General features: G+C 41.1%; 2 protein-coding genes across 2 annotated transcripts; one reads left to right on the top strand and one right to left on the bottom strand.

Moving 5' to 3' along the window:
• Positions 1 to 637: 637 nt before the first annotated feature.
• On the bottom strand, positions 638 to 5,812 carry UNC50 (unc-50 inner nuclear membrane RNA binding protein). Its single transcript, XM_065854063.2, has 6 exons — positions 5,709 to 5,812; positions 4,689 to 4,972; positions 3,662 to 3,782; positions 1,697 to 1,836; positions 1,519 to 1,620; positions 638 to 945 (listed from the first exon to the last, which is right to left on the bottom strand). The coding sequence occupies exons 2-6, from the start codon at positions 4,966 to 4,968 to the stop codon at positions 809 to 811; spliced, it is 780 nt and encodes a 259-aa protein (XP_065710135.1). The 5' UTR covers positions 4,969 to 4,972; positions 5,709 to 5,812; the 3' UTR covers positions 638 to 808.
• Positions 5,813 to 5,834: 22 nt separating this feature from the next.
• On the top strand, positions 5,835 to 9,005 carry COA5 (cytochrome c oxidase assembly factor 5). Its single transcript, XM_065854075.2, has 3 exons — positions 5,835 to 6,052; positions 6,549 to 6,632; positions 8,717 to 9,005. The coding sequence occupies exons 1-3, from the start codon at positions 5,951 to 5,953 to the stop codon at positions 8,756 to 8,758; spliced, it is 228 nt and encodes a 75-aa protein (XP_065710147.1). The 5' UTR covers positions 5,835 to 5,950; the 3' UTR covers positions 8,759 to 9,005.
• The last annotated feature ends 15,000 nt before the right edge of the window (positions 9,006 to 24,005 follow it).

Here is a 24,005-nt window from a genome sequence, read left to right as displayed (position 1 = left end):
GTGCTTATGTTTCATACTGAACGCTCTGTCATCTTCATTTTTCAGAAGGTAATGTTTGTGAAGGTCAGTTTATACTCCTGCCTTGTGGACCTTACAGCTGCAGGCATTGCCATGAGCCCACCCCTGTAGCCAAACAAAACTTGTACTTTCCTGCCATGTTCATTGACCTACAACTCATCATGGTGGATGTAGTAATTCCCACTGGACTGCTAGAGATTGGATTTAAAAACTTGCTGCTATATTTGGAAACCTGATATAGGTCATGTTAATGGTGCCTTTCATCACTGTTTCTTCTATGTGCCAGAGTTGTCCGTGTATATTTGAAGTAGTCATTAAAATAAATCTGTTCTCCAGCTCTTTCATAAAAGAGACAGTTGTTGCTTTACCATTGCAACGCTATGAAAATCCCTACCTTTCACACAGTCCCAAGGCAAGATATTAAAATATTGAATAAATCTGCTTTTCAGTGTCACTTAAAACGCTCGTAACATAGAGCTTATGCCAGTATGTACAAAATATCTGCAGTAAGAGTTATGCTAAAAAGACTTGTTGCAGTTAAATTTAAGCTACAGAGATGTACAAGTAACTTGTTTTTAGGAATGTACTGCAAAAGTATTTGAACAAAATTGCTAACATGTTTACTGTTGTAAATATTTTAATAAAAAAGGACACTTCAAACTTTTTTTACACAATTATCTACAATAAAGAGAAATTTACAACCATTTACAAAATGTTCTTAAGGTTTTCTTTACTGTCAAGACAGCTAAGATAAAACCAAAATAAACGTTAGATACATGAAGTCCTGGTTTTATTTCACTCTGTATTTATAAAAGGAACAAAGCATCTTGGTGAAGTTCCATCCACATGCTAATGAGATCAAATAGAGCATGATGAGAAGTGCAAAGGGATACAGAAGAATTGCTGTGTTCTTCAAAAAGGGCAGTGCTGAAAGAGAAACAACAATGCAGAAAGTACAAGTAATGCTCTTTCAAAAAAAAAAAAAAAAAAAGGTTCTTCATGTAGAAGGGCCTCAGGGAAAGATGGCAGGAAAAACCAGTACTGCTCTGTCAGCCTTGTTAGAAGGGCAGGTTTGTCCTCTCTGCCCTTCTGGTCCTACCACATTACCAGACATTGAAGAGTACTTGAGGTAACTGGTATAGGTAATGCCCTGGGAAACTGTTTCACCTAAAACTATAGTCAAACTCACTACAGAATTTTGATCCAATGCAAACATTTTGAAGTGGATTTACAGAGTAACAAGAAAAACAAATCGTGATGCTACAAGTCTGCTACAAGAAGGGAAGTTGGGATGGTGAAGAATGTAAATTCTTTGGTGAAGATGCTGGAAACACAGATCAGTAAATTTCTATCAAACTTCTTTTACCATGAAGCAACAATTACTTAAATGCCCAGCTAAGCCTCTGCTTTACTAACTAACAGAATACAATCAAATTAATAAACTGAAATCACACTCTTAATTTTAATCAAATAAATACAAAAGAGGTTGCTCTTACTCACCACTGTATCCTAGGAATGTCACATAGATGTAATAGCCAATTGCAATCAGCCATAATGTATTCCCAACAAAATACCCAATGACAGAATCAGATATGATGACATCTGAAAGAGACAACTGCTCTCAGCTGCTTTGATAGAGCAGGATTTTGAAGCAGAAAGCACAAAATATTCTACTTACAGTTGATGAAAAACAGCTGGATAAAATGCAGAATGACTAGAAGTGGATAGAAAGCATTCAGATGAACATCAAAGGCATATCCCCACTCCACATCATAGTCTCTGTTCTGCTGCTTCACCAAATACTTATTGGAAATGAACCTAAATGAACAGATATTCAAAAATGTTGTTAATGTGGCAATATAAAGCTGACTGACAAAACATTGGTTCAATATAGTAAGCCATGTCTATCTCTGTACCTCACCAAAGTTTCTGCTATCTCAGAGAAAAATATGCAAGAATTATGCAGACCAGACTATCATTAAAACATTTTTCTTAAAACTATACATCCCTTGTGTGCAACAAGCAGCTGAAATACGCTGCTGATCATACAGAGCCAGAACTCTCTTTTTAAATGGATCTGTGCTACAAGCTGCTTTTGTTTGTACACACAGAAACAACTTCAGAAAAGTGCTTGCACATTATCAGTCAGCCTCACACAGAGATGGTCTATTTCATCTCTACAGAAATGGTGCACTGCAGAGACAGAAAGGGGGCAGGTAGCACTCTTAGAGATAAACCCATTCTTCTTACTGAAAAGAAGCGCTAACAGAACATGCACTGCCTGCTGTTACAGACTACCAAACAAGCCCTGAGACTTCATTTTCTTCAGCTGAAGTTCTGCTGACATCAGAAAATGTATCTCATATAGAAGAGGAACAAGAAGTCAATATATACTCAGAAATAAGGAGAGATCAGAGCTTTCATGGTAGCTTTCTCTGACCTATTCTTTGTGCCAAGGGCAGGATCAGAAACATGCAGAGCCTGGATGCAAGGTGAAGCGAGGCAAGAAAGGGCTTAGATGCATCAGAAATGGGGGAAACTTTGGAAAAAAAAAAAGAGGTGAGCCTACACTGGAGGAAGGAACCTGAACCAAGCTGGAGCCAGGTGACTGGAGGTTAGGCCTGCAGGAAGCTGACTGATGGACAGAAGAAAACATGCAGATGTTCAGGCTTTCTGGTTCAGGAGACTGCATCCAGAGTCAAAAATTGCTGGAAGAGGAGGGGAAGGCATGACTATATACTCTTCCCCAAGCAATTTATGGGTTGTTGTCCCAGACAGGACAGCAGGTCAGATGGACCTTTCATTTATCAGCTATAGTTCTTTTATGTGCCTCATCCTGACTTTTGCAATTACAAGCAAGAGTTGCCAAGGTCACTATTGGAAAGGAATCTCCCTTTGCTAATCAGCATAAATTTAAGATGTCAGCTCCATTACCAAGAACTCGTTTTAAGTGCACTTAGCTTCCTTAACTTCTTGGTAAAATAAAATTCTTCCCATGGTGTTCTCAGCACCTTGACACAGTGCAGAAACTTCCTGTTGGTTCATGGTTTCCTTGCTGGTGCAGAACACATCTAAAACACACTGAGGCCAGGGTTATGAACGAGTCGCTACTGGCTCTCCCCCTCTGTAAGTAAGTCGCTGGCCATTACAGAATAAAATTGGCAGCAACTCCCACCAAAACAACAAAGCCAACATACATAAAACAGAACAGACATCGCTTGTAGTGAAAATAGCTAAAATCTTCAGCAAGAAGCATGGGCCAATTGTGTATCGCCATCCTTGAACAAGCATTCTCAAGCTTATATTATTTAAGCTGTTCAACCAAAATAAGGAATAAAGATTTTTTTTTTTAATTACATTTTTTATTTGGCATTATTGCTGAAGATTAACCAGCTCAAGAAGAAAGAAAATAAGTTGAAATGTTTATCATAATACAGACTTCCTGAACATTCAGCTTTTCAAGGAAACAGTAAAGAAAGAGATGTGTTCTTTTTGAAAGCAACATTTTGAAACAATGACCACAACAGCACAAAACCTATAGTCAATACATAGTTTATAATTTTGCCTGAAACAGAGAGCCAAGTGTCTTGCTATCCATGTCCCAACACCAATACTTAGCTCAGTTTCAGACATCACTACTTACCACATCAGAGTTGCAATCAGGAGGCCAACACCTACACAGTCTATGAAGACAACCCAAAGTAGCAGCTTTATTGTTTCAAAAAACCCCATGTCCAGCACAAATCCAAATCCTACAGTCGACACTGAAAGGAGAAAAATATTATTTAAGTTAGCTATGGAAAAGAAAGCAGGAGATCTTAAACCAATGTTTTTTTGAATATATGGTTACAAAATCTCCAGTTTCCTTATTATTATTCTCCCTTTCTTTTTTTCCTTCCCACCAAATACTAGGTATAATGAAATTTATTCAAAATATAATCCCTTTCACAGATTGGAGAATGCTCATCTATATTCAGCCTTAATGATACAATAGCAAGTTGTATTGCTCCCCCAACTATTCTTTTTTAAAAAAATCACACAATCCTACAGTAGAATATTCTTTGTTTCATATAAGTTCGTTGTTAACCCAAACCATGTGTGTGGTTATACACACTTTTATTTCAGAGTTAACAGTTTTGATATTACTAAAAGCAATGCTACATAACAGAAGAAAACTAGGATAATGCTTCTTACTGTGTTTTCAATTAAATCTAAAAATTACATGTGACACTTTGTTTATAACTTAATTCTGAAATATACAGAATCTCACCAGGGCCTTTATTGTAAAAGCAATATTTTATCTGTAACATTCAGTTAAACGAAGTGTTCAGTATTTTTAACTAAAGCATTGCTACTGTGTAGCATGTCTGTAACTGTTTACTGTCTGTAAAGTTACAGTGAACTACACAGTTTGAAACACAATAGAAAATGAGTTGAATTAGAGAGACTGATTCAGGAGAACACAGTATTAGTTTAGCCTCCTCTGTTTTCTAGTTCCCACCTTAACTTCTGAAATGTTAGGCCATTTTCTTGTATTCGACTTTGATTAAAAGAGAAACCATATGGATTGGTCCTTTTGTGCATATGTATGTGATATTAGAAGGACCACAAACATTCATTCCTAAGCTTTCCTTCCCTCTCTTCTATGCTGTCTATTCTCCTGCACTCACCGCAGAGCCAGATACTGAGAAGTACTAAGAAAGCAGGATCATCTCTTGCCCATTGGTCCTTTGTCTGTTTTCTGTAGTGAAAGTTCCTATAAACTCTCTGTGGCGAAGTAAACAGGTAAAGCATTTGCCAAAGAGCAAACTCAAAGTCCATCTGTCGGAAGTGGAAGAGCCTCCGCAGGTACTTGTAGCGTTTTGCTCCAGCTGTGTGCCTCGCAGCATCTCTGGGGCTCAACACGCCATTGCCCTGGCTCCGAGAACTGACTGAGGTGGTTGGCAGCATTTTGCTAAAGGAAGAATTTCAAAAGATGCATTTGGTTTTGCATTTAACAAGGACTAAAAATAAAATCACATGATGTAGGCTACACCTGCAATACTGAAGTTGTAAAAACAGTGTACAAGTATAAAATATGACACCAAATGTCCTGAGTTGCAAGGATCATCAAGTCCAACTCCTGTTCCTGCATATGACAACCCCACAGTTCACACCATGTGTCTGAGGGTGTTGTCCAGTCTCTTCTTGAATGCTGCCAGGCTTGGGGCCGTGACACCTCCCTGGGGAGCCCGTTCCAGTGCTTCACTACTACATTTACAGGCGAGTCTGCCATGGACTGGCAGTTAGTTCACTGAATGACGTGGAGGCGTCAAGTGGAAAAACTAAGACAATGCAACTCTGCTTGCAGTAGGCTGCGCGGCGGCGTCCGGGAAGCAGCAGGCTCTCTCCTAGCACTCCGCTTTCTTGCAATCGCAGAAGCGATTCAGGGCAGTAACGGCCAACGGGCTTTGCAAGAGGCGAAAGGCCGGAGGGCGCAGCCAGGGGCTGGGGACGGCTGACCAACCTCCCCGCTAGTTGTTCAGCCCACACCAGCCTGAAGTGGCCCCCTCAGCCGGACCCGCATCTCCCCACCGAGGAACGGGCAGCGCCGAACTAACTCCACTCCACTCCACTCCACCCCCTAACAGTCGCGCCCCCGCTAACAGCCACCCACCCCCCCACCACGCGAGGAGAGGGTGGGGCCTTACCTGCCGCCTCGGCTCGCGGCACGACCCCCACCTCGCCCACCACCGGTGCCGTCGTCGCCACCACCCGCAGCCTTCCGGAAACGTCCGCAGCGCAGGCGTCCAGCTTTCCTTCCCAGGGCCGCCCCGCCCCTTCCTCTCCCCGCCGGAAGCGGCGGCAGGGCCGGGAGTTGCCAAGATGGCGGCGGCCGCAGGTAGCGGTGTGTGTGTAGGCCGCAGCGAGGCGTAGAGTCGGCCTTGTCGCCATGCCAAGGTACTACGAGGAGAAGGAGGAGGACGGGCGGGCCTGCGGCGGGGTGAGGGAGGATCTGCGGCAGTGCCTGTTGGAGAGCGCCTGTGTCCTGCAGGTGAGCGCTGTAGCCCTCCCGGCAGAGAATCCCGGAGCCCCCAGCCCCGTGTCGCTTCTGCTGTGTTTGTCGCTCCCCGGTTAAACCTTGAGGGAAAGTGAGGGCTGCGGCCTGGCCGGCCAGGCTCACGGGGAACTATTGCTTGAGGCCGCCACCGCGGCTTTTGTTGGCGTGGGCGCCTCTTCTGGTGGGAGAAAGTGCTGCCAGGGCCGGGGGCCGCGGGCCGCGCTGCCCGGGCACCCCCGGGAGCGGAGTGTGGGGCGGCGGCCTCGCACTGGCGGCAGCGAGCCCTCGGGAGAGACGCTCTTATTTTGTCCCTTTTAAGCCTTTTAGTTTGTGTATTAAGTAGTTAAAGAAACTATAACTTGAGAAGAAAGTGCAAGTCACCATATCTTAGTAAGGTACCATGTAAACCTCACCTGAAATATTTTGAATGCTCTTTCCCATGCAGCAAAAATCCATGAAATTTTTAATCCTTTATTTTTTCATCTGGCAGGAAAACAAAAGCCCTAAGCAATGCTTGAGGGAAGGACACTGTAGGAGTTTGCAAGTGACATTTTTTGCATGCAAAAGATCAATGGTAAGTGTTTTCAGTGTATTTTCTTCTGCTAGTAGCCTGGTTGCTTTCTGTCTTTTTCCTTGCTTTCTGAAGAAAACTACTTCAGTTCAGGAAAACTGGTGTTGTTAGGCAAAACAGTTCTTGCCTTTCAAGTCCATTTAAATTATGGATGTTGTACACTTCTCATGAAGAAAGTCAGAGAATGTGAACAAGACAAAAACCACACGTTTAAATTTAAGTAGGCTTAGCATGTAACACATAAATGATGCAGACTTTTGTGTGTGTGTGTGTTTTGGTGTGGTTTTTTTTTTTTTTGGTTGTTGTTTTGCTTTTTGCTTTTTAATTAAAGCGCTGGTTTAAACACAGTGAGTATATCAGGTAGTTGTAGGATATTGACAACCTAGAGACTTCTACTGTTGGAACAGGCTCTTGCATTTTTCAGGTTTCTTGGAGGATATGAGTTCATGATAAAGAAGTTTTGGGGTTTTTTTTTAATATAGTGAGCTATCGAGTATGGTAGTGAGAAGCCAGTTGTAGAAATGTTTCCCGAACTTTGATACAAGTTCCTTCTCTGGAAACATCTTGCTTGTGTTTCTGTAACACTTAAAAATGCTTAAGATGTGGCAAAGATGGTACCAAAGCTTTCTAGTCATGAGTAGTGTGGGGCTTGCTTTAATTTTTAGTATAATGAAGAATATACAGCTGAAGTTGTATCTAAACTTTTTCCTCCAATCTGTATTTTTGCTTAAGTCCCAGTAGCAGCTTTTTGTGCCCCTCCTATAGGAACTGTATTAAGCCATGAAGTGACATGATTATTTCCGTGGACAGGAAAAAATCCTGTGTATTTAATGCTTGAAATACCCATTTGATACTGCAGTAGCAATATATTTATCTCCAGATGACGGGCCTGTATTTCTGTCTGTAGATCATTAAGAGAACCTCATGAAACAAAATTTCATGTGGGAGGAGGCCTGGCTCTTACATGGTTCTCTTTAACTGCTCCAAAATCTAAGACGGCAGAAGGACATTTTTCTTGTCCTCTTAACTCTGTAAATGTCAATAATCGCGCTCTGCCCAATTTGTTACTTGGTATAATAGATTTAAAGAGTATTTAAAAACAAGTTAAATACTAAATGCAGACATAATTGATGATATGCTAAAATCATTAGGGGGTTTTCCTAGATGCTTGTTTCCTTGTAAGGAAATATAATCTCTTATCAGAGGATTAAACTGTAGTACATCTTAGATGTTAAAGTAAGAACAAGGTTTAAAGTGGAAGCTTCTTGGATTTTGGACGAGCCGTGCCATCTTGCAGTTTAGCTCTTTACAAATTTTGCTGCAGCCCTGAATTGTGGAAGGGGGTTAGTTAAGAGAGGTGAAAGATAAGTCCTCAATCTAATATCTGAATGTGGCTGAATTGTAATCCGTAACTGCCACCTTCAAGATTGGCTATCTACATTCAGAAGAATTCTCCCAAGATCAAAGTATGTTTTTCTGCTGCTCTGGGAAAGAATTTGCAATTGCCTTTCAATAAGTGCTGCACTGTAGCCATTATTTTTGCTTTACTGCCGTGTTTTGCCTTCCATTAAATGCTTTTTTGTAACTACCAAGAAGAAATTAGAGATTTCACAAGCTTAATATAATTTCAATTTTTACTGATACTTCTTTTCTGATGCTTGTTGTATTTAAGTTATCCCTGTTCTCACTGACGTTTGCAGTGACTCCCACTTTAACCAAATCTGAATTTTCCTCCTTCAGCTTGTCAGTTAACTTTGGAAGAACAGATTTAAGCAGATCTACACTATCTTGTTTTCATGTGTTCCTTATCATCCCACTATGCCGTTCTATAATTTGTGTTATGCTGTTTATTTCAGAATGCACGGGATGCTTATCACATAACTTTAATTTTGTGTGATATTTACAATAATATGATATCTGTTTCTTTGAAAGAACCCTGTGATTTGTTTGCTACATCACTAACTTTTTGACTTCTGCTTTATTCTTTGCTTTCTTCTGATGTTACAAAATGCCCAGGGTACCACAAGCACTTTAAAGCATTTCTTTTGCAAAATGTGTGTTTTTAATATATTGACTTCAATTTTCAGTTGGATACCAGGGCAAGGTTCAGAGGAAGGAAGGGATACTGAAGTCCTTGTGAAGAGACCTGGCCATGGGAAATCAGGATTCATCAGCACTTTAAGCAAAACAGAGACTAAAACAAGCTGATTCTGTCTGCCGCATCTTTTCTTGCAACCTTTTCGGGGAAGGTGTGAGTATTCTGAAAAATTGACCTGGATCTGCATTTAAATGTTAAAAAGAAGACAAGCATAGAACTGCAAGTTCTGGCCAAAATGGGTACTTGTCATACACTTGCAATAAAATATGTAAAATCCAGAGTAAGCTTCAGTTATCATTCTGTTTTGAAATGAAGTTGTCTTTTCTGGTTTTAGTAATTTACTAATTCTGGTCATGTTTTACTATTGCAAATAATACAAGATGTGGAACTGGGAGTTCACTTGACTGCTATCCCAGAGGATACCTCAGGATAGAGCTGTTTCCAGAGGTGATGAGTTGGACACGGTTCTGAAATGTATGTACAAGCTGCTTCCTCCCCAGGGGGGTCTGTTACCCAATAAACCTGCACTAACGGGTAGGAGTGGCATGTTTTTGCAGTGCCACATATACAAGGATGGAATCTCTTTCTTCTTGCTGCAAGTTCTTTTTAATATGATGATTGATGTACATGTTTTTTAGCGCAATCTGGTTGTGTTGAACAACTAGATTAAAATTTGGTTACTCTGAGCTAAAGGACGTCTGACTTATCTTTCGGTCTTCTCATTGTATTGTCACAAGTACAAGAGAACTATAGGATTATTGTAGTCAATGGCTTGAAAGCCGTATGCCAGGATGTATCTGATTATGTATCTTTGGATGAGGGAGGATGGGATTCCTTAGGCCAACAGTTAAGGAGACTGTGGCTGCTGTTATTATGTTCTAGAGGTATTTACAACAGTATTTAAGTTCTTCTGAGATGACCCTAGATGATCTTTCCATGTTATTTTCCAAGCAAATGCATAAATACTAGTCCCAACATATCGTCCCTTGACGGTACATCCATACTTCATTGTGTTTATAGGAAGTTGTGCTCCATGAATTTACTTTGTCCTTTGTGAACATTTTTCTTGTTTTTATTTTTTCACTTCTAAATTCTTTTGTTCACATTTTGTGGTTGTAAAATATTCAAACTGCCATTCATGTTAATTTAAACTGTAACTACTGTCTGCCATATACTTCTTAAAGCTTGCTATCCCTTTAGAATTTTTTTGTGCTTAAGTCAAATTGTATATAGTTTTGTAAGTTATAAAACAGCTGCAGTTAAAAAGCTTATAAATTAGTGAAGGAAAATACTGTTTTGCTTTCCTTTGATCAAGAATGACTGTGGTGGGATTTATGGGGGTAGCAACTATTGGTGTTTAAACTGTGACTGTGACCAGTACTTACTGGTTCTGTTGAAGAAGTTGTTTCTGAAGATAATTTCTTTTTCCTTCTCTCTACCTCTTTCCCCGCCTTTTGAAGTCGTTAAGAAATAAATAGTAGTGTAACCCTTATGTATGGAAATTCGAATAACTTCAGAGAAGCTAATTAGAAACAAGATTAGGAAATAGTGAGAGAGGAGAGAATCATAGTAACCTATTTTCTTGGCTAAAATTTATAGTTGTGTGGCTGATTTACATTTAGTCTGGACCAGATGCATGTGACGCTTATTGTTTGTAAAACTGAAGACTTAAGTGAATGAGTGCATGTTGAATATTTAATTCTGTCTTAAGCAACTGCTCTGTGATCAAAGTATGTTTATATTCCTTGTATGTAGTATTTTATTTTTGCAATCGTAAATCAGTTGCATATTTTCACATTCTATTGATCATGTGAAAGCAAGTTAATTTGTTGAAGTTCTCTAAGCATCCTTTATTTTCCACAATCTAGTCACCATATCTCTTTACATATACTAAAATGATAATTTGATGTCATGTCTGTAGGAGTGTTCAACGTATTACCACAAGTCTTCTCCATGTGGGGGGGGGGGGGGAAGTTTAAAATGGAGAAAAAGTAAACCTGGCAGGTAATTGAATGTCAGGGAGAGAGAAGAGTGGGAATGGTATGTATTTTTGCCAGTCAAGGACCCTTCAGTGATCTGCCCTTCCGCAGGGGACTGTAGGCTTGATGCTTCAGGTGATTTGTTCCTGTTTCAGCTATAATCACTGAGCTTGACCTGCAGAAAGTCGTTTTGGAAAGAAGCAGGCAGGTAGCAGACTGTGGGCAGATAACTATTTAAAGATATTTTTAGTAATTGATTTGATCCAGTGGAGATAAAGTGTTAAAATTAAATGCAGTGTTTGCTGTTGGGCATTTAAGGATTTAATAGTTAATTTAACAGAATACTTGTATTATTTGATCCAATAGGATCTCTTAGTGTCAAAACTTCCTAATGGTTCACTGGGCTATCTAGGACGGTATAAAAATACATATAATATGTATCTAAATTCTGAGTTGCTTAAGAGACTATAATTGTTCAATTCCAATATTATGTAACATAATATTCTGTCTAAAATTGACTAATTATATAATTGCCTAGGGACTTTGAGTACTGGCCTACTTCAGAGCTATTAATATTTCTTATGTGAAAAATAATTTGTTTTATTAATGGAAAGCCCTCAGTGGTATAAATTTGTGTATATGATTCCAGCTTTTTTCCTAATACATGAAATGTTTTTATTTGAATATATTGATACTTTTCAGTCTCATGCCTTGTGCTATGCCACTATCTTTTATTAAAAGCTACACTTTTCTAATCTGTGGTAGATTTTGCGAGGTTGAACATGTGATGTATTTGAACCTGTGAAATTTGACTGCTTAGGACAAAAGGTTGAAACGGCACCAAAAAGTTGTTACTGGTTTTAGAATCACAATATATGCAGTGCTAATAATTTGTATTGAATAAGTAAAGGATGCGGTTTGCAAAAACCTTTCACTGCTGCTCTAATTTCTGCCAGTTGTTTTACATGATGGCAGAGTCGAAGGGTGCTGAATGCTGTTGAAATTTGCATTGGAGACTCTGGCACCATCAGTGTTAGGACCTGTCTGTGTTGTAATTGTGTCTAGTTTAATCAATAAACGTATTCTTTCTGTGGTCAAATCCTGCAAACAGGTTTGGACTTATGTATATGTAAACACAGATTGCAGATCTACTGACATGTTTATTATGATAAAAATAGGCTATAGTCATTTACTCTGGTTTGAAAATTCTTTAGGTAATTAACTCTGTTCTTTCAAGTTGGTATGAAGTGGTAAGGATATTGTTTAAGCAGAATGTGTTTAATGTGTTCATATGTTGCACATGTGTTCATATATTGAAAAATGAGAGAAAGGAGTTGGTGTTTAACACGTATTCATGTATTTATTATTTCGGTCATGCCTGTTAAAAGGAAGACAAAGCATCTTTAAAAAAAACAAAAACAAAAACGAAAACCTTTCTGCTTCCAGAACATATTCATTCATATTGCAAATAACTTAATTATTCACTGGTTGGCATAAGAAATTAGTTGTGTATTCTCTCTTCACTTTTAAGTTTCTAAAGAGGAGCAGGTTGGATGATATGCTTTTATTCAAAGCAAACTTTTAAAATAATATTATTTCAGTGGAAGCCCAGAACAAACTAGACTGACACCTTCTGCTCATAAGATGAGCACTAAGTGATATCATCTTCTAAAAATGCAGCCATAGAACGTAGGTGGTAAGCAGTATCTGTTGTTTAAGCCTTTGGTTGGAAAACTTAGAAACAGCTTTGTTGACATGATGAATTTCACAAATAGTCATGCTGCCTTAGTGCTTGATATGTGGTCATTTAGAATATGTGCATTTATTCTAAATACGTATCTCATTGTCTAAAGCTGAATAGCATGTCAGAGCTTAATTTCCATCATAACCTGTAGTTGACAGAACAGTAACCAGAAACCTTAAGATCCTTTCTCCTTTTTCTTTTTCCAAATGTGCATGCTGAATTATTTGTCTCTGGCATGGTCTTGCTCCAGCTGTCTTCAGAAGATTATCAACTAGTTATTTTTGTAAGTGATAGGCTCCTTGATGACTTGGTTGACTCTCTATAGGAAGAAATTACTGTAAACACGAAGAGCAGCTTCTTTAAGTGGACTATGTTTGATGTTTCAGGATTTACAGTATTAAATAAAATTACAGATCAATAACACTGAAGAAGCAACAAGAGTAGCATTTTAATAGCTGCTTAATGTTGTCAGTAGCAGGTGATATATTTCGAATAATAATGTATTTTAGTAGATAAACATTGAAATGATTTTTTAGATCAAGCTGAGTTGTTTTTTTTTTTTGTCCTGATGAAAGCTTTCATGTGCCATATTCTTTCTTTGTCTGTAGGTATTACTGGGCTGCAGTGCAATGGAAGAGAATAATTTCTTAAAGATTTTTAGTAACGGAGGAAATGATACAAGCTAATCGCTGTGATTTAGAACAAGATATCCAAAAGTATTTTTGCAATATTGCTGCTATTACTTTAAAAGGAGCTAGGGAAAAAATTACTGAATATAGAAATTGGTTTGTAATTCATAAGTTCCAATGATAAATTGTGCTACTGTAAAATGGTATTGTGTTGTCCTTCATTATTGTGAGGCATGAGGAATATAGAATTTTTCTGTCAAAATTATGGCAGGAATTTTAAGGCTTTTTTGGTGGGACAAGTCATGAAGACTTTCTGGTATGTAGGTCCCAGAGGCCCTATATTTGTTAGATACTGCTTGTCTTGGGCTTTTGATTCTGTATCAGCCATACCTCTCTCTTGGCTGTAGTAAGATGGTGTCTGAAAATGTGGGTGATAAGAAATCTGTTATATGTCATCAGATTGCTAGCATACTGAGGAAAATGAGGGTAAATAGAAACTGATTGTGGGTTTTCTAACATTTTGCATTGCTCAGTATAAAGATGGAGACTACGTAAAGGCCTTTATCAGCTGAGACTGGGCATCCAGTGAAGTGTCCTTTCTTCCTGCTTTATATTAGCAGTTAAGAGAGTTTAACATCCTTTCAGCTAGTCTGACCTCCTGTGAAGTATTCATGCTAGAGAAAAACATTGACTCTTGTAAAAAAGCATAAAAATGTAATCTCTGTCTTCATTTGATAGTAATCCCTTCCTTAAAAGTGCACATCTGTCTTGTGATTAGAATTTGGCTTCAGCTTCTACTTACAGGAAAAGGCAATGGGATTGCTCTGTAAAAGAGGTTAGTAGTACCTTGTTTTTTCTTGCTGGGAATGCATTCCCATTCCTATAAAACCACTCCCTGTTTTTTGATGAAATGCATGGATCAATGTCCTAAAATCTTGTCTTATGCTTGTCTTCCTTAGTCCCCTCACACGAATTCTTAATCTTTTAAGAAGGAGATAAAGCCCTGTTACAGGGTTTTTCAGTGACTTATATAGAGGTAAAATCCCCTCTTCTTTCTTTGTGCACTGTGGATTGTGCTTCCAAGATACTTGTCACATTTTGTCACAGTGTTAAGTTGGGATATCATGTTTATTTCCTTGTCTTTTATGACCCTGATACCTTTTTTAGAGTCTGTTTTCTGCTGTTTTCCCAGTTTCAAGGTACAACTTTTTATTCTTTTCCCAGATGTACAACCTGAGCTTTATATATTAAAAAAAAAAAAAAAAAAAAAGAATTTTGGAACAATTTGCTTTATCAGCTGTTCCATAACTCTTGCATGATGTCCCAGTTCACCATAGTGCCAGCGTTTGTGTTGTCCTCAAATATAACCAGCAATGAGTTTGTGTATCTTTGAGGAAAATGTTGAATAGTCTTAAACCTGGTAATGGTCCTAGGGCAGCGCTCTGCTCAAATACAACTGCCCTCTGACAATGAGTTTTTGAGGTTTGTTGCTTAGGTTTTCTTAATCAAAGAAATTGTAATCTCAAAAAAAAAAAAAAAAAGTAAATGAGAAGCTTGCCTGCGCTATCCATTCCTACCCTGCTGGCTTTCCTCTTATATTGCCCTTGGCAGTTCAGGCTGCATTGTCAGTAAATAACAGGGTGGTTCTCCTTGTCCACTTTCAACTTTTAACACAGGTGCCCTTCTGATCTGTTGAGTTTTAGTGTTGTTTCAATTTACTGGTGCTAAGTGAACATCAGTAGTAAACGCCATTCTTCCAGAATCCTTGGTGGGGAGTTGTCCAAGCCTTCTGGTTTTAAAAGGTTGTATTTTAATTGATGATGATTAACACTGTGATCAGCTACAAATGAACTGCAGTGTTTTGTGCTTCTTAACCTTGCTGAACTCTGTATTCACCTTCAAGGGTGTTGGTGACAATGTCTACTTGCTTTCTAGCCTGTCCTAGCCAAATATATTTAATATTTTTATGAGAGGATGGCTTTAAGCTGCGTGATATGCAAAGGAACTCCTATTTTCCGTCGTCTTTTTGTTTAAAAAAACATGGCACGGTTCATCAGCTTTGCACTAAACTGTGACCAAAGATAAATATTAAAAATCATGTTTTACTAGGCATTGAAAATAAGCTCTCCTTTGTAAGTTCTGATATTTTTTTTTTAATGGAAGGGCTTGGTTCAATCCCGTCACACAGCTAAAAATGGAATTTCACCACTGACAGGTGGAAAGAAAAATGAAGAATTCAAGCTGCATCTCCTGCCTTCTCTATCCAGATTCAGATCATATTGAGGACTTGAGCTGGCAGCTTCCAGCACCAGGGAACTGCAGCAGGCAAATTAAAATTCTTACAGTAGAGTGGTGTTGGGACTGACTCAACGGGTAGTTGGCAGTGGCCCTCTGCAGATCATGCACAGTTGGCTGGATGCATCAAGACAAGTGTGTCTGTGTGTCTCACCATTTTCCCCCTTCAGCATGTTTCCTGTGTGCAGGAGCCCTTCTATGTGCCTCCTGGGAGTTCCCACAGGGCTGCTCGTGAGTAACCTCTCTTCTCTGCGGCATTTGCACACCCTGCAAAAATAATACAATGAGCCAGAGGTGGATTGTGATGTCTTATTACGTTCTTTCAAATTACACTTGGCACTGAACGGATTAAATCCTTCAATGATAGCTGTGTGGTGTAGAAATTGGTTAAAAAATGGAGCTCAGACTCAGCTATGCAAGTTTCAACAACTGTAGCTGGCTGAACCACTGTCAAGCAACCTGAAGCCTGGACAAGGAGTAAGAATGAATGGAAGAAACATAGAATCATAGAATAATTTTGGTTAGAAGAGACCCTCAGGATCATCGAGTCCAACCATAACCTAACTCTAGCACTAAACCATGTCCCTAAGAACCTCGTCTAAATGCCTTTTAAACCCCTCCAGGGCTGATGACTCCACCACTTCCCCTGGCAGCCTGTTCCAAGGCCTGACAACCCTTTCCATGGAGAATTTTTTCCTAGTATTCAATCTGAACCTCCCCTGGACAACTTGAGGCCATTTCCTCTTGTCCTATCACTTGCTACTCGGGAAAAGAGACCAACCCCCTCCATGCTACAACCTCCTTTCAGGTAGCTGTAGACAGCAATAAGGTCTCCCCTCAGCCTCCTTTTCTCCAGGCAGAGCCAGCCCAGTTCTGTCAGCTGCTCCTCATAAAGATGCGGGTGTCAAATTAATTGGCCCAAACTTCATCGCTGCGATGTGGGTATTTCTCAGCCCCCTGATATATATATTTTTTTTTTCCTCGAAATCTCCAATTCCTAGCTGCAGGTGGGGATACAAGGGAGAATTCCAGTTTCTATATTTTTGGATCCTTTGGAATCAGAGATGACAGAGCACGAAAAAACAGGCTGCTGGCTGGGAGGCGAGTCTCGGCTCACCGGAGGCATGTTGAAAGCAGACCCTTGGCTGTGCCTTCCCTCCCCGTTACTTGCCGTCCCTTTCCCTCCCCACCTGCCCGCCTCCCGCAGCGCGGCGCCGGACGGCCGCAGGGGCGGAGCCCAGCGGCGGGGCGGGGCCGTCGGTGCCGTCACAAGCGGGCGGGCTCCGGGCGGACGGAGCTGCGGGGGGTGCGGGGCCGGCGGCTGGCGCGGGGCGGTGGCGGGCCAGCCGGGGCTGCAGAGGTAAGCGAGGGGCGCCCAGCCGGGCTCTGGGGGCAGCCGGGGAGCTGCCCTACCGCGCTCTGAGGAAGGGGCTGAAGGGAGAAGGTGCGCCGCCGGGGCGGAGGCTGCGCCCGGCGGGTCTGGTACGTCTGAAGCGGGAGGCGCCGCTGACAGCTCCGGGGTCAGGTGCGAAGGGGGGGCGCGGCGCTCCGCCGCAGGAACGGTGGCAGCGGGAGGCCGTTGCGGGGTGGTGGCAGTCGCCAACCGGCGCTGAGAGCGGCCCGGGCGCGCACCGGCGAGACCCCATCTTGGGGAGGCCCTGGCACCCGGGGTTTGCTTCGTGCCGTTGTTTCGGTCGTCGTCGTTGTCATCTGCAGCACGCTGCTGCGATTCACGGCGTTACTGGGGTTGTTGTTGCGCGTTTAGCTTTTATTGAGGTTTGTCCTGCGTGTGTGTGAACCGTGCCGGGCTGCCGTGTGTGAATAAGGGCGTAGAAACAGCTGTCTCAGGAAGACATGCGAGAGGGAGATGTCAAAAAAACCAATGATGTTGCTTTTAATCTTTTATTCAAGGAGGTGCTTGAAAACTCCTGTGTGTTCCTGTTTCCAGGTATTTTAATGAGATCTGGGCTTTTTGATATTAGCCTGGATGCTTCTTTTATGGCTTTGTGCCATGGCGTGGGTTTGTAGAACAGCAGGCTGGCAGGCCCTGCGTCCCTGGGAAATTTCTGATCTGCCGCGGTTGTTATGGTGGTGGTAGGGTGACCCCAAGGCAAGGTGGGGTGGTTGGAACCATGAGTAGCACTACACCCTCCACACCTGCACGCTTTTGTGCTCAAAAAGGCACACGGAAACACTTGTGTGCGCCCGAGGCCCTGTCCTGAGGTGGGATTGTCCCTCCAGTGTTGCTGGCAGGAGTTTGAAAAAGTGCAGATCAGAGGCTCCTTTCACGATTGCTGTCCGATGATGCCTGGTGCACCTGTGCTTTTCAGTGGGCTCCGCTTTCTCAGCAGCAATGTTGTCATTCAGGGAATGGGGATTGAACAGCAGAGCTTAGTGAGCAGAGTGTGCTGTGGAAAGTGATAGGATGTTTAAGAACATTTAACCTCCCTTAGTTTATTCCAGACCAGCTTTTATTATTCTTTTCCCATGTAGAGAAGTCTTTAAAGGAAAAAGATTGAATGTTTGGTTTGGTGCATGTTTCGGATTTTTGCACATTTATTAACCTAGAATAAGGTTGTGAAATGTAGTGGAAATGCCTTTGCAGTACTGATGCACCATAATCCGTTTCACGTGGATTTGATGGAGCAGTGTTAAGAATGAAGTTGTAGATCTGTCCCAGTGGCATGTATTTTCCCCTATACGATGAGCACAGTCAATATATGCTGGTCAAAGCTCAGCATGGGACTGCATGTGCTGTATAGACAGTAGAGGGGCTTTTGCCTGGACAGTCAGGCTCTCTGTTGACAGTAGCTCTCCATCTGCAGGCCAATATAATTCTTTCTGCAGAAGTCTGTAGTCCTGAGCTTGTCTACACTGGCAGCAGAGAGCTATCTGAGAAAGTCTTTCTGGGTTACTTTTTAAGCAACAGAAGCAGAGGCTCTTGTGTGTTTTCATGTCCTCGAACTCTAAAGCAAGGAAGATGAGCTAGTAAGAACCCTGTTGTCCTGGAAACAAGATTATTTGTTTCCCCTTGAAGAACTACTGTTTGCTAATGCTTTTTTCAAGAGCTACTAATGTAAAAACTAGTGAAGTTTTTTCTGCTGCAGATTGAAATTCAGTGGGCTACCTTGCTTCTAGGAACTCAGAGTGCCCTCACAGGGAATGCAGTATCTTGCCAACTCTTTCCTAAGTCTCTCTTACTCTCAATGCAAGTGTTAGGTGAGAGCAAATGAGGGGGAACATATGTATTTTGGGCAGTAATTTGAAATTTAGTATTCTTAAACCCAGGAGATCTGGCACTTTCTAAACTCTGAAGTCGATGTGACCTCTTTTATTTATTTACTGCTCCCTGCTGGCAGTACCAAGTTGTTAGCAAATAATGATTTCAGTGCTGTTTTCAAGGATCCGTATCGAGGCTGTATGCATTTTTCTTGATACATGACAACTTTGCCTGTGATTTAATTTATTTGATATGAGCAAATTTTAACTTGATCTATAGTAGGTGGCAACTTGTGGAGAGCTGTGGAGAAACAAGGAGCCCTGCCAAAGTATGGCAATGGAGACATGTGATCTTCAGAGGGTGTTTGGCTCCGTTACTGAAGGCAGTGATCACACCTCTGGAGAAACTTCTCTCTGCTGTCAGCTGAGACAGAAGGCTGTACCCCTAATAGGGCAGTAGAATTTTTGGTCTTAAGATCTCAGGTGTATTGAAGGTTGGATATTCTCAGCCATCTGTTAGACCTGTTTAAGTCCAGTCTGGTTACACAGGTGCTGTATTAAATGGAAGAGGTTCTCCCTGTGGAGTGAAATGACTGCTAGGAGAAATGGCTGCTCTGTTTCCTGTATGTTCTGGGCTACTTAATCTCTGTATTATTGTACTGGAACTAGGAAGGAAAATAAGAAGGCAAAGAATGCCCTTTTGGTTCTTGTTTCCTTGTTAATATTTAATTCGGTCTTCTGGCATGTGCTTTGTTACAGCAGATTTTAATTACCTAATTGCTAGTACACAAGATGCACCTTTAGAATAGACTAATACCTTTTGGATGCCCTTTGTATATTACTTTGTTGGAAAAACTTCCCCATTTTTGCCTGGATGTGGAAAGCGATTGCCTTACTTGGAGATGAAGTTTGAAACCTCTACTTGTTGTCCTTGAGAGATAGGAGATGAAATAACACAAGCAGCAGAGCTCAGAGCTCTTACATGCTCTTTGCTTCTGTTTGTCACTTCCCTTCCTGTTTCTTTTCTGACAAACTGAATTTCCTCTCTATTGTTGGATTATCTACCTAAATCTCAAGCAGACATCCTTTGCAGAAAGGTTGTTGGAAAAATGTTTGCCTTGGAAGAAGAAAGCTTTGGGCTGTATCTGCCTCATCCACATCTGATGGGCAGACAGGCATAGCCTCAAATGTGTTTAAATCACACCTATTACTGCTTAACCTGATATGATAAGCTCTTTACTATAGACCAAGTTGATTTTTCTGGCGTCCTGATAGAAAGAGAAATTTCCCTTTCCCGCCTCACAGCCACTTCCTGCTGCCACAGCTTTCCTTCCTTTGCTTCCCGCATTCTGTTCTCGTGGTGCTCTGCCTACTGTAAGGGAAGCGTCGCCACAGATTGGCAGCACGCAAGGCAAAACCAGAGAACAACCATGGCAAAACAGACTGAGAATGGAGCATGGACCGAGTGAAGTAAGGAAAGTAACAGCATAATTTGTAAATTAAGGATGTGACTGAGAGGAGGACGTGTGCCTTGGCTGCACAGGGGACTGATAGGGTCATAGACAGCTTTTGTGGTCTGTGTGGCACGCGGTAAGGGAAGTGTGCACGAGATAATGGAAGGCAAACTCCCCAGACTTCCCTGGCAGTAACTGCTCTATTTTCCCTGTTTCAGAAGATATGGTTAATCACGTTGCATCAGCCAGCACAGGTGGACATCCTGTTGCTGCTTCTGCCAGCCTGTTGCACCAGCCACTTTTCTGTCTCTCACAGAGGACAGGGAAGTGCCAGCACTGCAGAAATATGTTAGCACTTCTTGAAAACAACATTTGAAAGCAGCAGTAAAGTGTATGCACTCAGCAAAAAGGCTGTCCCTGGCTGTTTATACTTCCACCGAGTGTGAATTTCTTGGATTCATGGTATTTTTTACCTAATATGCAATAAATAGTAAATAGGAAAATTGAAGTACCAAGGTATATCCTAACTTAGCTAAAACCATCATGATGAAATAAGAGAAAGTAACATAGTTTTCCCCCTAACCTCCAGGCAAGTTGAGATCTTGATCTTAGTTAAAGGAGACTTTTTGTGCACCTTGTAATACATGACCAAAGGATTTCTCTGCAACCAAGATTTTTAAATATGTGTCTGTATTCACTAAAAGTACTCACTGTACATGTCATTGCTAAGACCTTGTATGAAATCAGAAGGTTATATTCATAAATACATTGAGATTCTTCAACTCTTATATGTAGGCCTGGCCTGCTTATGAGACTGTAACCCCTTTGATGTTCTTACATTTCTCACAAATGCCTGCATCTTGTTTGTGGCCTACTGCTCTGCCATGCTAACAGAGGAGCCTGTTGTGTGAGAGATTATGCTCTGTAAATACAACTCTGTTCTTGCAGGTTGTTGCAGACAGAACAGATTTTGTGGAGTAGATAACTGAGCAAGGTGAATGGGACTAGCATGGGAGGAAAGGACCATGGATATAGAGGGGGAAAGTGAAGGGAAAGGAGCGGGGAGGATGAGAAAGTAGATGGTCCATAAAGGAAAGAGGAGAGAGTGGTATAAAGATGCATACAATTTGTTTCTGATCCACGTTTCATAGCATTTGCCAGTGGAGCACTTTAAAGCTGTAGTTTCTGCAAAAAACTGGCAGAATTCTGAACCTGTCGCTCCATCTGGGGTGTGCTTGGACAGAATGTAAAAGCAGGGGCTAGGCCTCAGAGCTGGGCTTCCCTGGCAGATGCATCCTCGACTGGAGCATGCTGGGAGTGGGGCTGTGCCACTCTGACTGAGAACCTGCAGGTGAAGGCCAGGTGAAGGGTGCACATGTTGCAAACTCCCATTTCTAGATAAGATACTTTAAAGAAGTTGGGGTCATGTGCTCTCAGAAGCATGACTATTTTCATCTTACTGAAGAAAGTAATACATTTTACCACCCACCTAAACTTTTATGAGAACAAATATTCTTTCCACCATACGATTAGTTATAGGAAGCATATATGTACGGAAGCAGTACACATCAGTTCCTTGAGGCAGTTTATGGTTAAGGTACCCTTACTGCAGCATAGCAAGCTGTATAGAATTCTACAAATAAAACCAATGTCTGTGAGTGCCTTTGCACATGTACCATTCCTTCCTTTTTTACAAGGCTAAGTAGTCCAGACTAACTCTCTGCTCGAGTAGCTTCTTTTCATGGTGGTAGCCTGCCATATCACTGAGTTTTCTGTAACTTCCTTCCAGCTGCAGAAGCACATACATGCAAAACAAACTGTGCTTAGAAAGAATATGATGCCTGGAGTTTTGCCATGTAATGAATAAGACAAGTCTCTAAGGTAGAAACGCTGGCTAACAGTGGAGGCCCAGAGGGTACTGGATTTGCTGAGAATTTGTTCTTCCACTCATTCTCTGCTGTTAAATCTGTTGTGTTGGGGAAAGTACAGTGCTGGGCTTACTGCTAGGGTTAGGCATTGGATCTTCCTATAATTCTGGTTTGTGTTTGTTTCAAGTCTTAACCTTTGGCAGTCTGAAGTTTGGATGCAGGCCTTAGAAGAATTTTTCAATAATTGTCCAGTCTTTGAGAGTTATAATAAGACTTGAGAATGAAATTGCTTTGTATAAGGTGTATTAAAAATACTTGCCTGTTTGGGGTCTCCTTGGTTGTTTTTCAAGCTCTTTTTCTACATTTTCTCTGTGATGACCAGTGTTAAGGGAATAGTTATTCATAGTTTGCTAAGCCTCTAATTTTTCAGAGTTCTCTTTCAAAAAACAACTTCTCTTTTGTTTGTTTGTTTTCAGTATTGCTCAGGATAAAGTATTTATTGATAGACTCTCTAAACATTTTGGTTTTCCCTTTTTTTACCCCTTACCCACCTGGATTTCTCTGCACGTCTTGCTACATTTTGCCTTGCCACTAACAATTCTTTTGATCCTATAGCTACTTTTTACATTCACTAGGCTGGAAATTACTGTCTCCCACAATAGGGCAGGTGGAACGAAATGTGTGACTGCGCTTCAGCGACTTCAGTGCAAAGTTCAGTGGCTTAATTTAAACTGTTGTTTGACATTTCTGAAGAGTGTTCACTTGATCTGGTCCATTGACTTTACTTGGGAGGCAGTAAACTTGAACTGCAATGTGGTAATGTCTTCTGTCACCAGAGCTACTTGATGATCTCTGTGTGCAATTTTTCTGTTATATTTTTACTATAAATGATAGGTGTTAGAACATTGTTAATTCTGATAGCAGTTCTGTGAAAATCAGAATTTATTGAACATTACAGTATTTGTTTAAAAAAAGGTATTTGTGTATTATCTTGTGGAAGGTGCTACATATAAAATACAAGATCTGGGATAAGTCTTCCTGTCCGGGTCCAGAAGGCTGTAGAGCATTTCCCAGGTGCTTTGTATGGGCATTATCTGCACAAGAGAATTCTATTGTGGGTGTCTTATGCCTTCCAGTTTTAGAAAAATCATGTATGTCTAACCATGTTTAAAAGTTGGTGTCACAGCTGGAAGCTAGGAGGTAGTGTTGTGTGACACTTAACTCTGTGTGGACTCATGAACTTGCTCTGCTGTCCAGTTGCATCCTTCTAGAAACATGGATGAACACGCTCCTGGAGTTTTTCTAGTGATCGTAACTTTTGCTCCCAAAATGTGGCTGGATCGTCTGTCATAATTTCTGGGGTTGGGGGAATTATTCAGCATTGTTGGTTTCATGTTGAATGGAAGGTGATGCTGCTCCATACAAACAAGACAGTTATAGGGATGAAGACAACATTTTAAACCACAAATGACCTACACTGCTTACAAAATAATGGTCTTAAAAGAGCAATCCATGTAACCATGATTTGATCTCACGGGTTCCAATTATGCAAAATCTTTAGTTAGATGATCTGCTTTTCTGTGTTGTATTTAATGCACAGGAGGGGCCTAATTTGGGAATGAACTGCACAGTAAAGGACATCAGTGAGTGTAATAGCTTTATTTGTTGCAGAAGTTGGAAGTTGCATAGCGGTCAAAGCAGGGGATTGAAGGAAGAGGAGGACAAGGTTGTGTTCTGATTGAGAGCTGCATCTTTCCAGAGGCCTGGAACGCAACCCTACCACTCCCCACAGTTCCTGTGTGGTGCAAGGCAAGTCTTTAAATATCGTCCTTTTGCCATTGGTCAATATAATATTTCTCATTTTTTGAGTGTCTGATTTAAGATCTAGTTTCAGTTTTACAGAACTGCTAAGCCCTCCCGGCTATTTCTGCATACATTATGTAAAAAACTGTATACTTTCGAAGTTGAATCTTGATGTCTGGAGTTGGACACCCCAAACTAGTTAATACTTCATTCTTTCTGCTGAGGAAGGCTGGTTCTCTCTTGAAGCCTGTGTCCAGTACCTCTCCCGTCCCCACAGCTGGTTCCCA

This window comes from Patagioenas fasciata, chromosome 1 (assembly GCF_037038585.1).
Source record: "Patagioenas fasciata isolate bPatFas1 chromosome 1, bPatFas1.hap1, whole genome shotgun sequence".
NCBI lineage: Eukaryota > Metazoa > Chordata > Aves > Columbiformes > Columbidae > Patagioenas > Patagioenas fasciata.
Note: the sequence above shows the minus strand (reverse complement) of the source record. Positions and strands in the feature narration are given on the sequence as shown.

Coding starts and splice junctions, on each gene's coding strand:
- UNC50 (XM_065854063.2), bottom strand. CDS start 4,968: ATGCTGCCAACCACCTCAGTCAGTTCTCGGAGCCAGGGCAATGGCGTG. Junction 1,837..3,661: donor CTGATTGCAACTCTGATGTG/GTAAGTAGTGAT, acceptor CTGTTCATTTAG/GTTCATTTCCAATAAGTATT. Junction 946..1,518: donor GACATTCCTAGGATACAGTG/GTGAGTAAGAGC, acceptor TTTCTCTTTCAG/CACTGCCCTTTTTGAAGAAC.
- COA5 (XM_065854075.2), top strand. CDS start 5,951: ATGCCAAGGTACTACGAGGAGAAGGAGGAGGACGGGCGGGCCTGCGGC. Junction 6,053..6,548: donor AGAGCGCCTGTGTCCTGCAG/GTGAGCGCTGTA, acceptor TTCATCTGGCAG/GAAAACAAAAGCCCTAAGCA. Junction 6,633..8,716: donor TTGCATGCAAAAGATCAATG/GTAAGTGTTTTC, acceptor TTCAATTTTCAG/TTGGATACCAGGGCAAGGTT.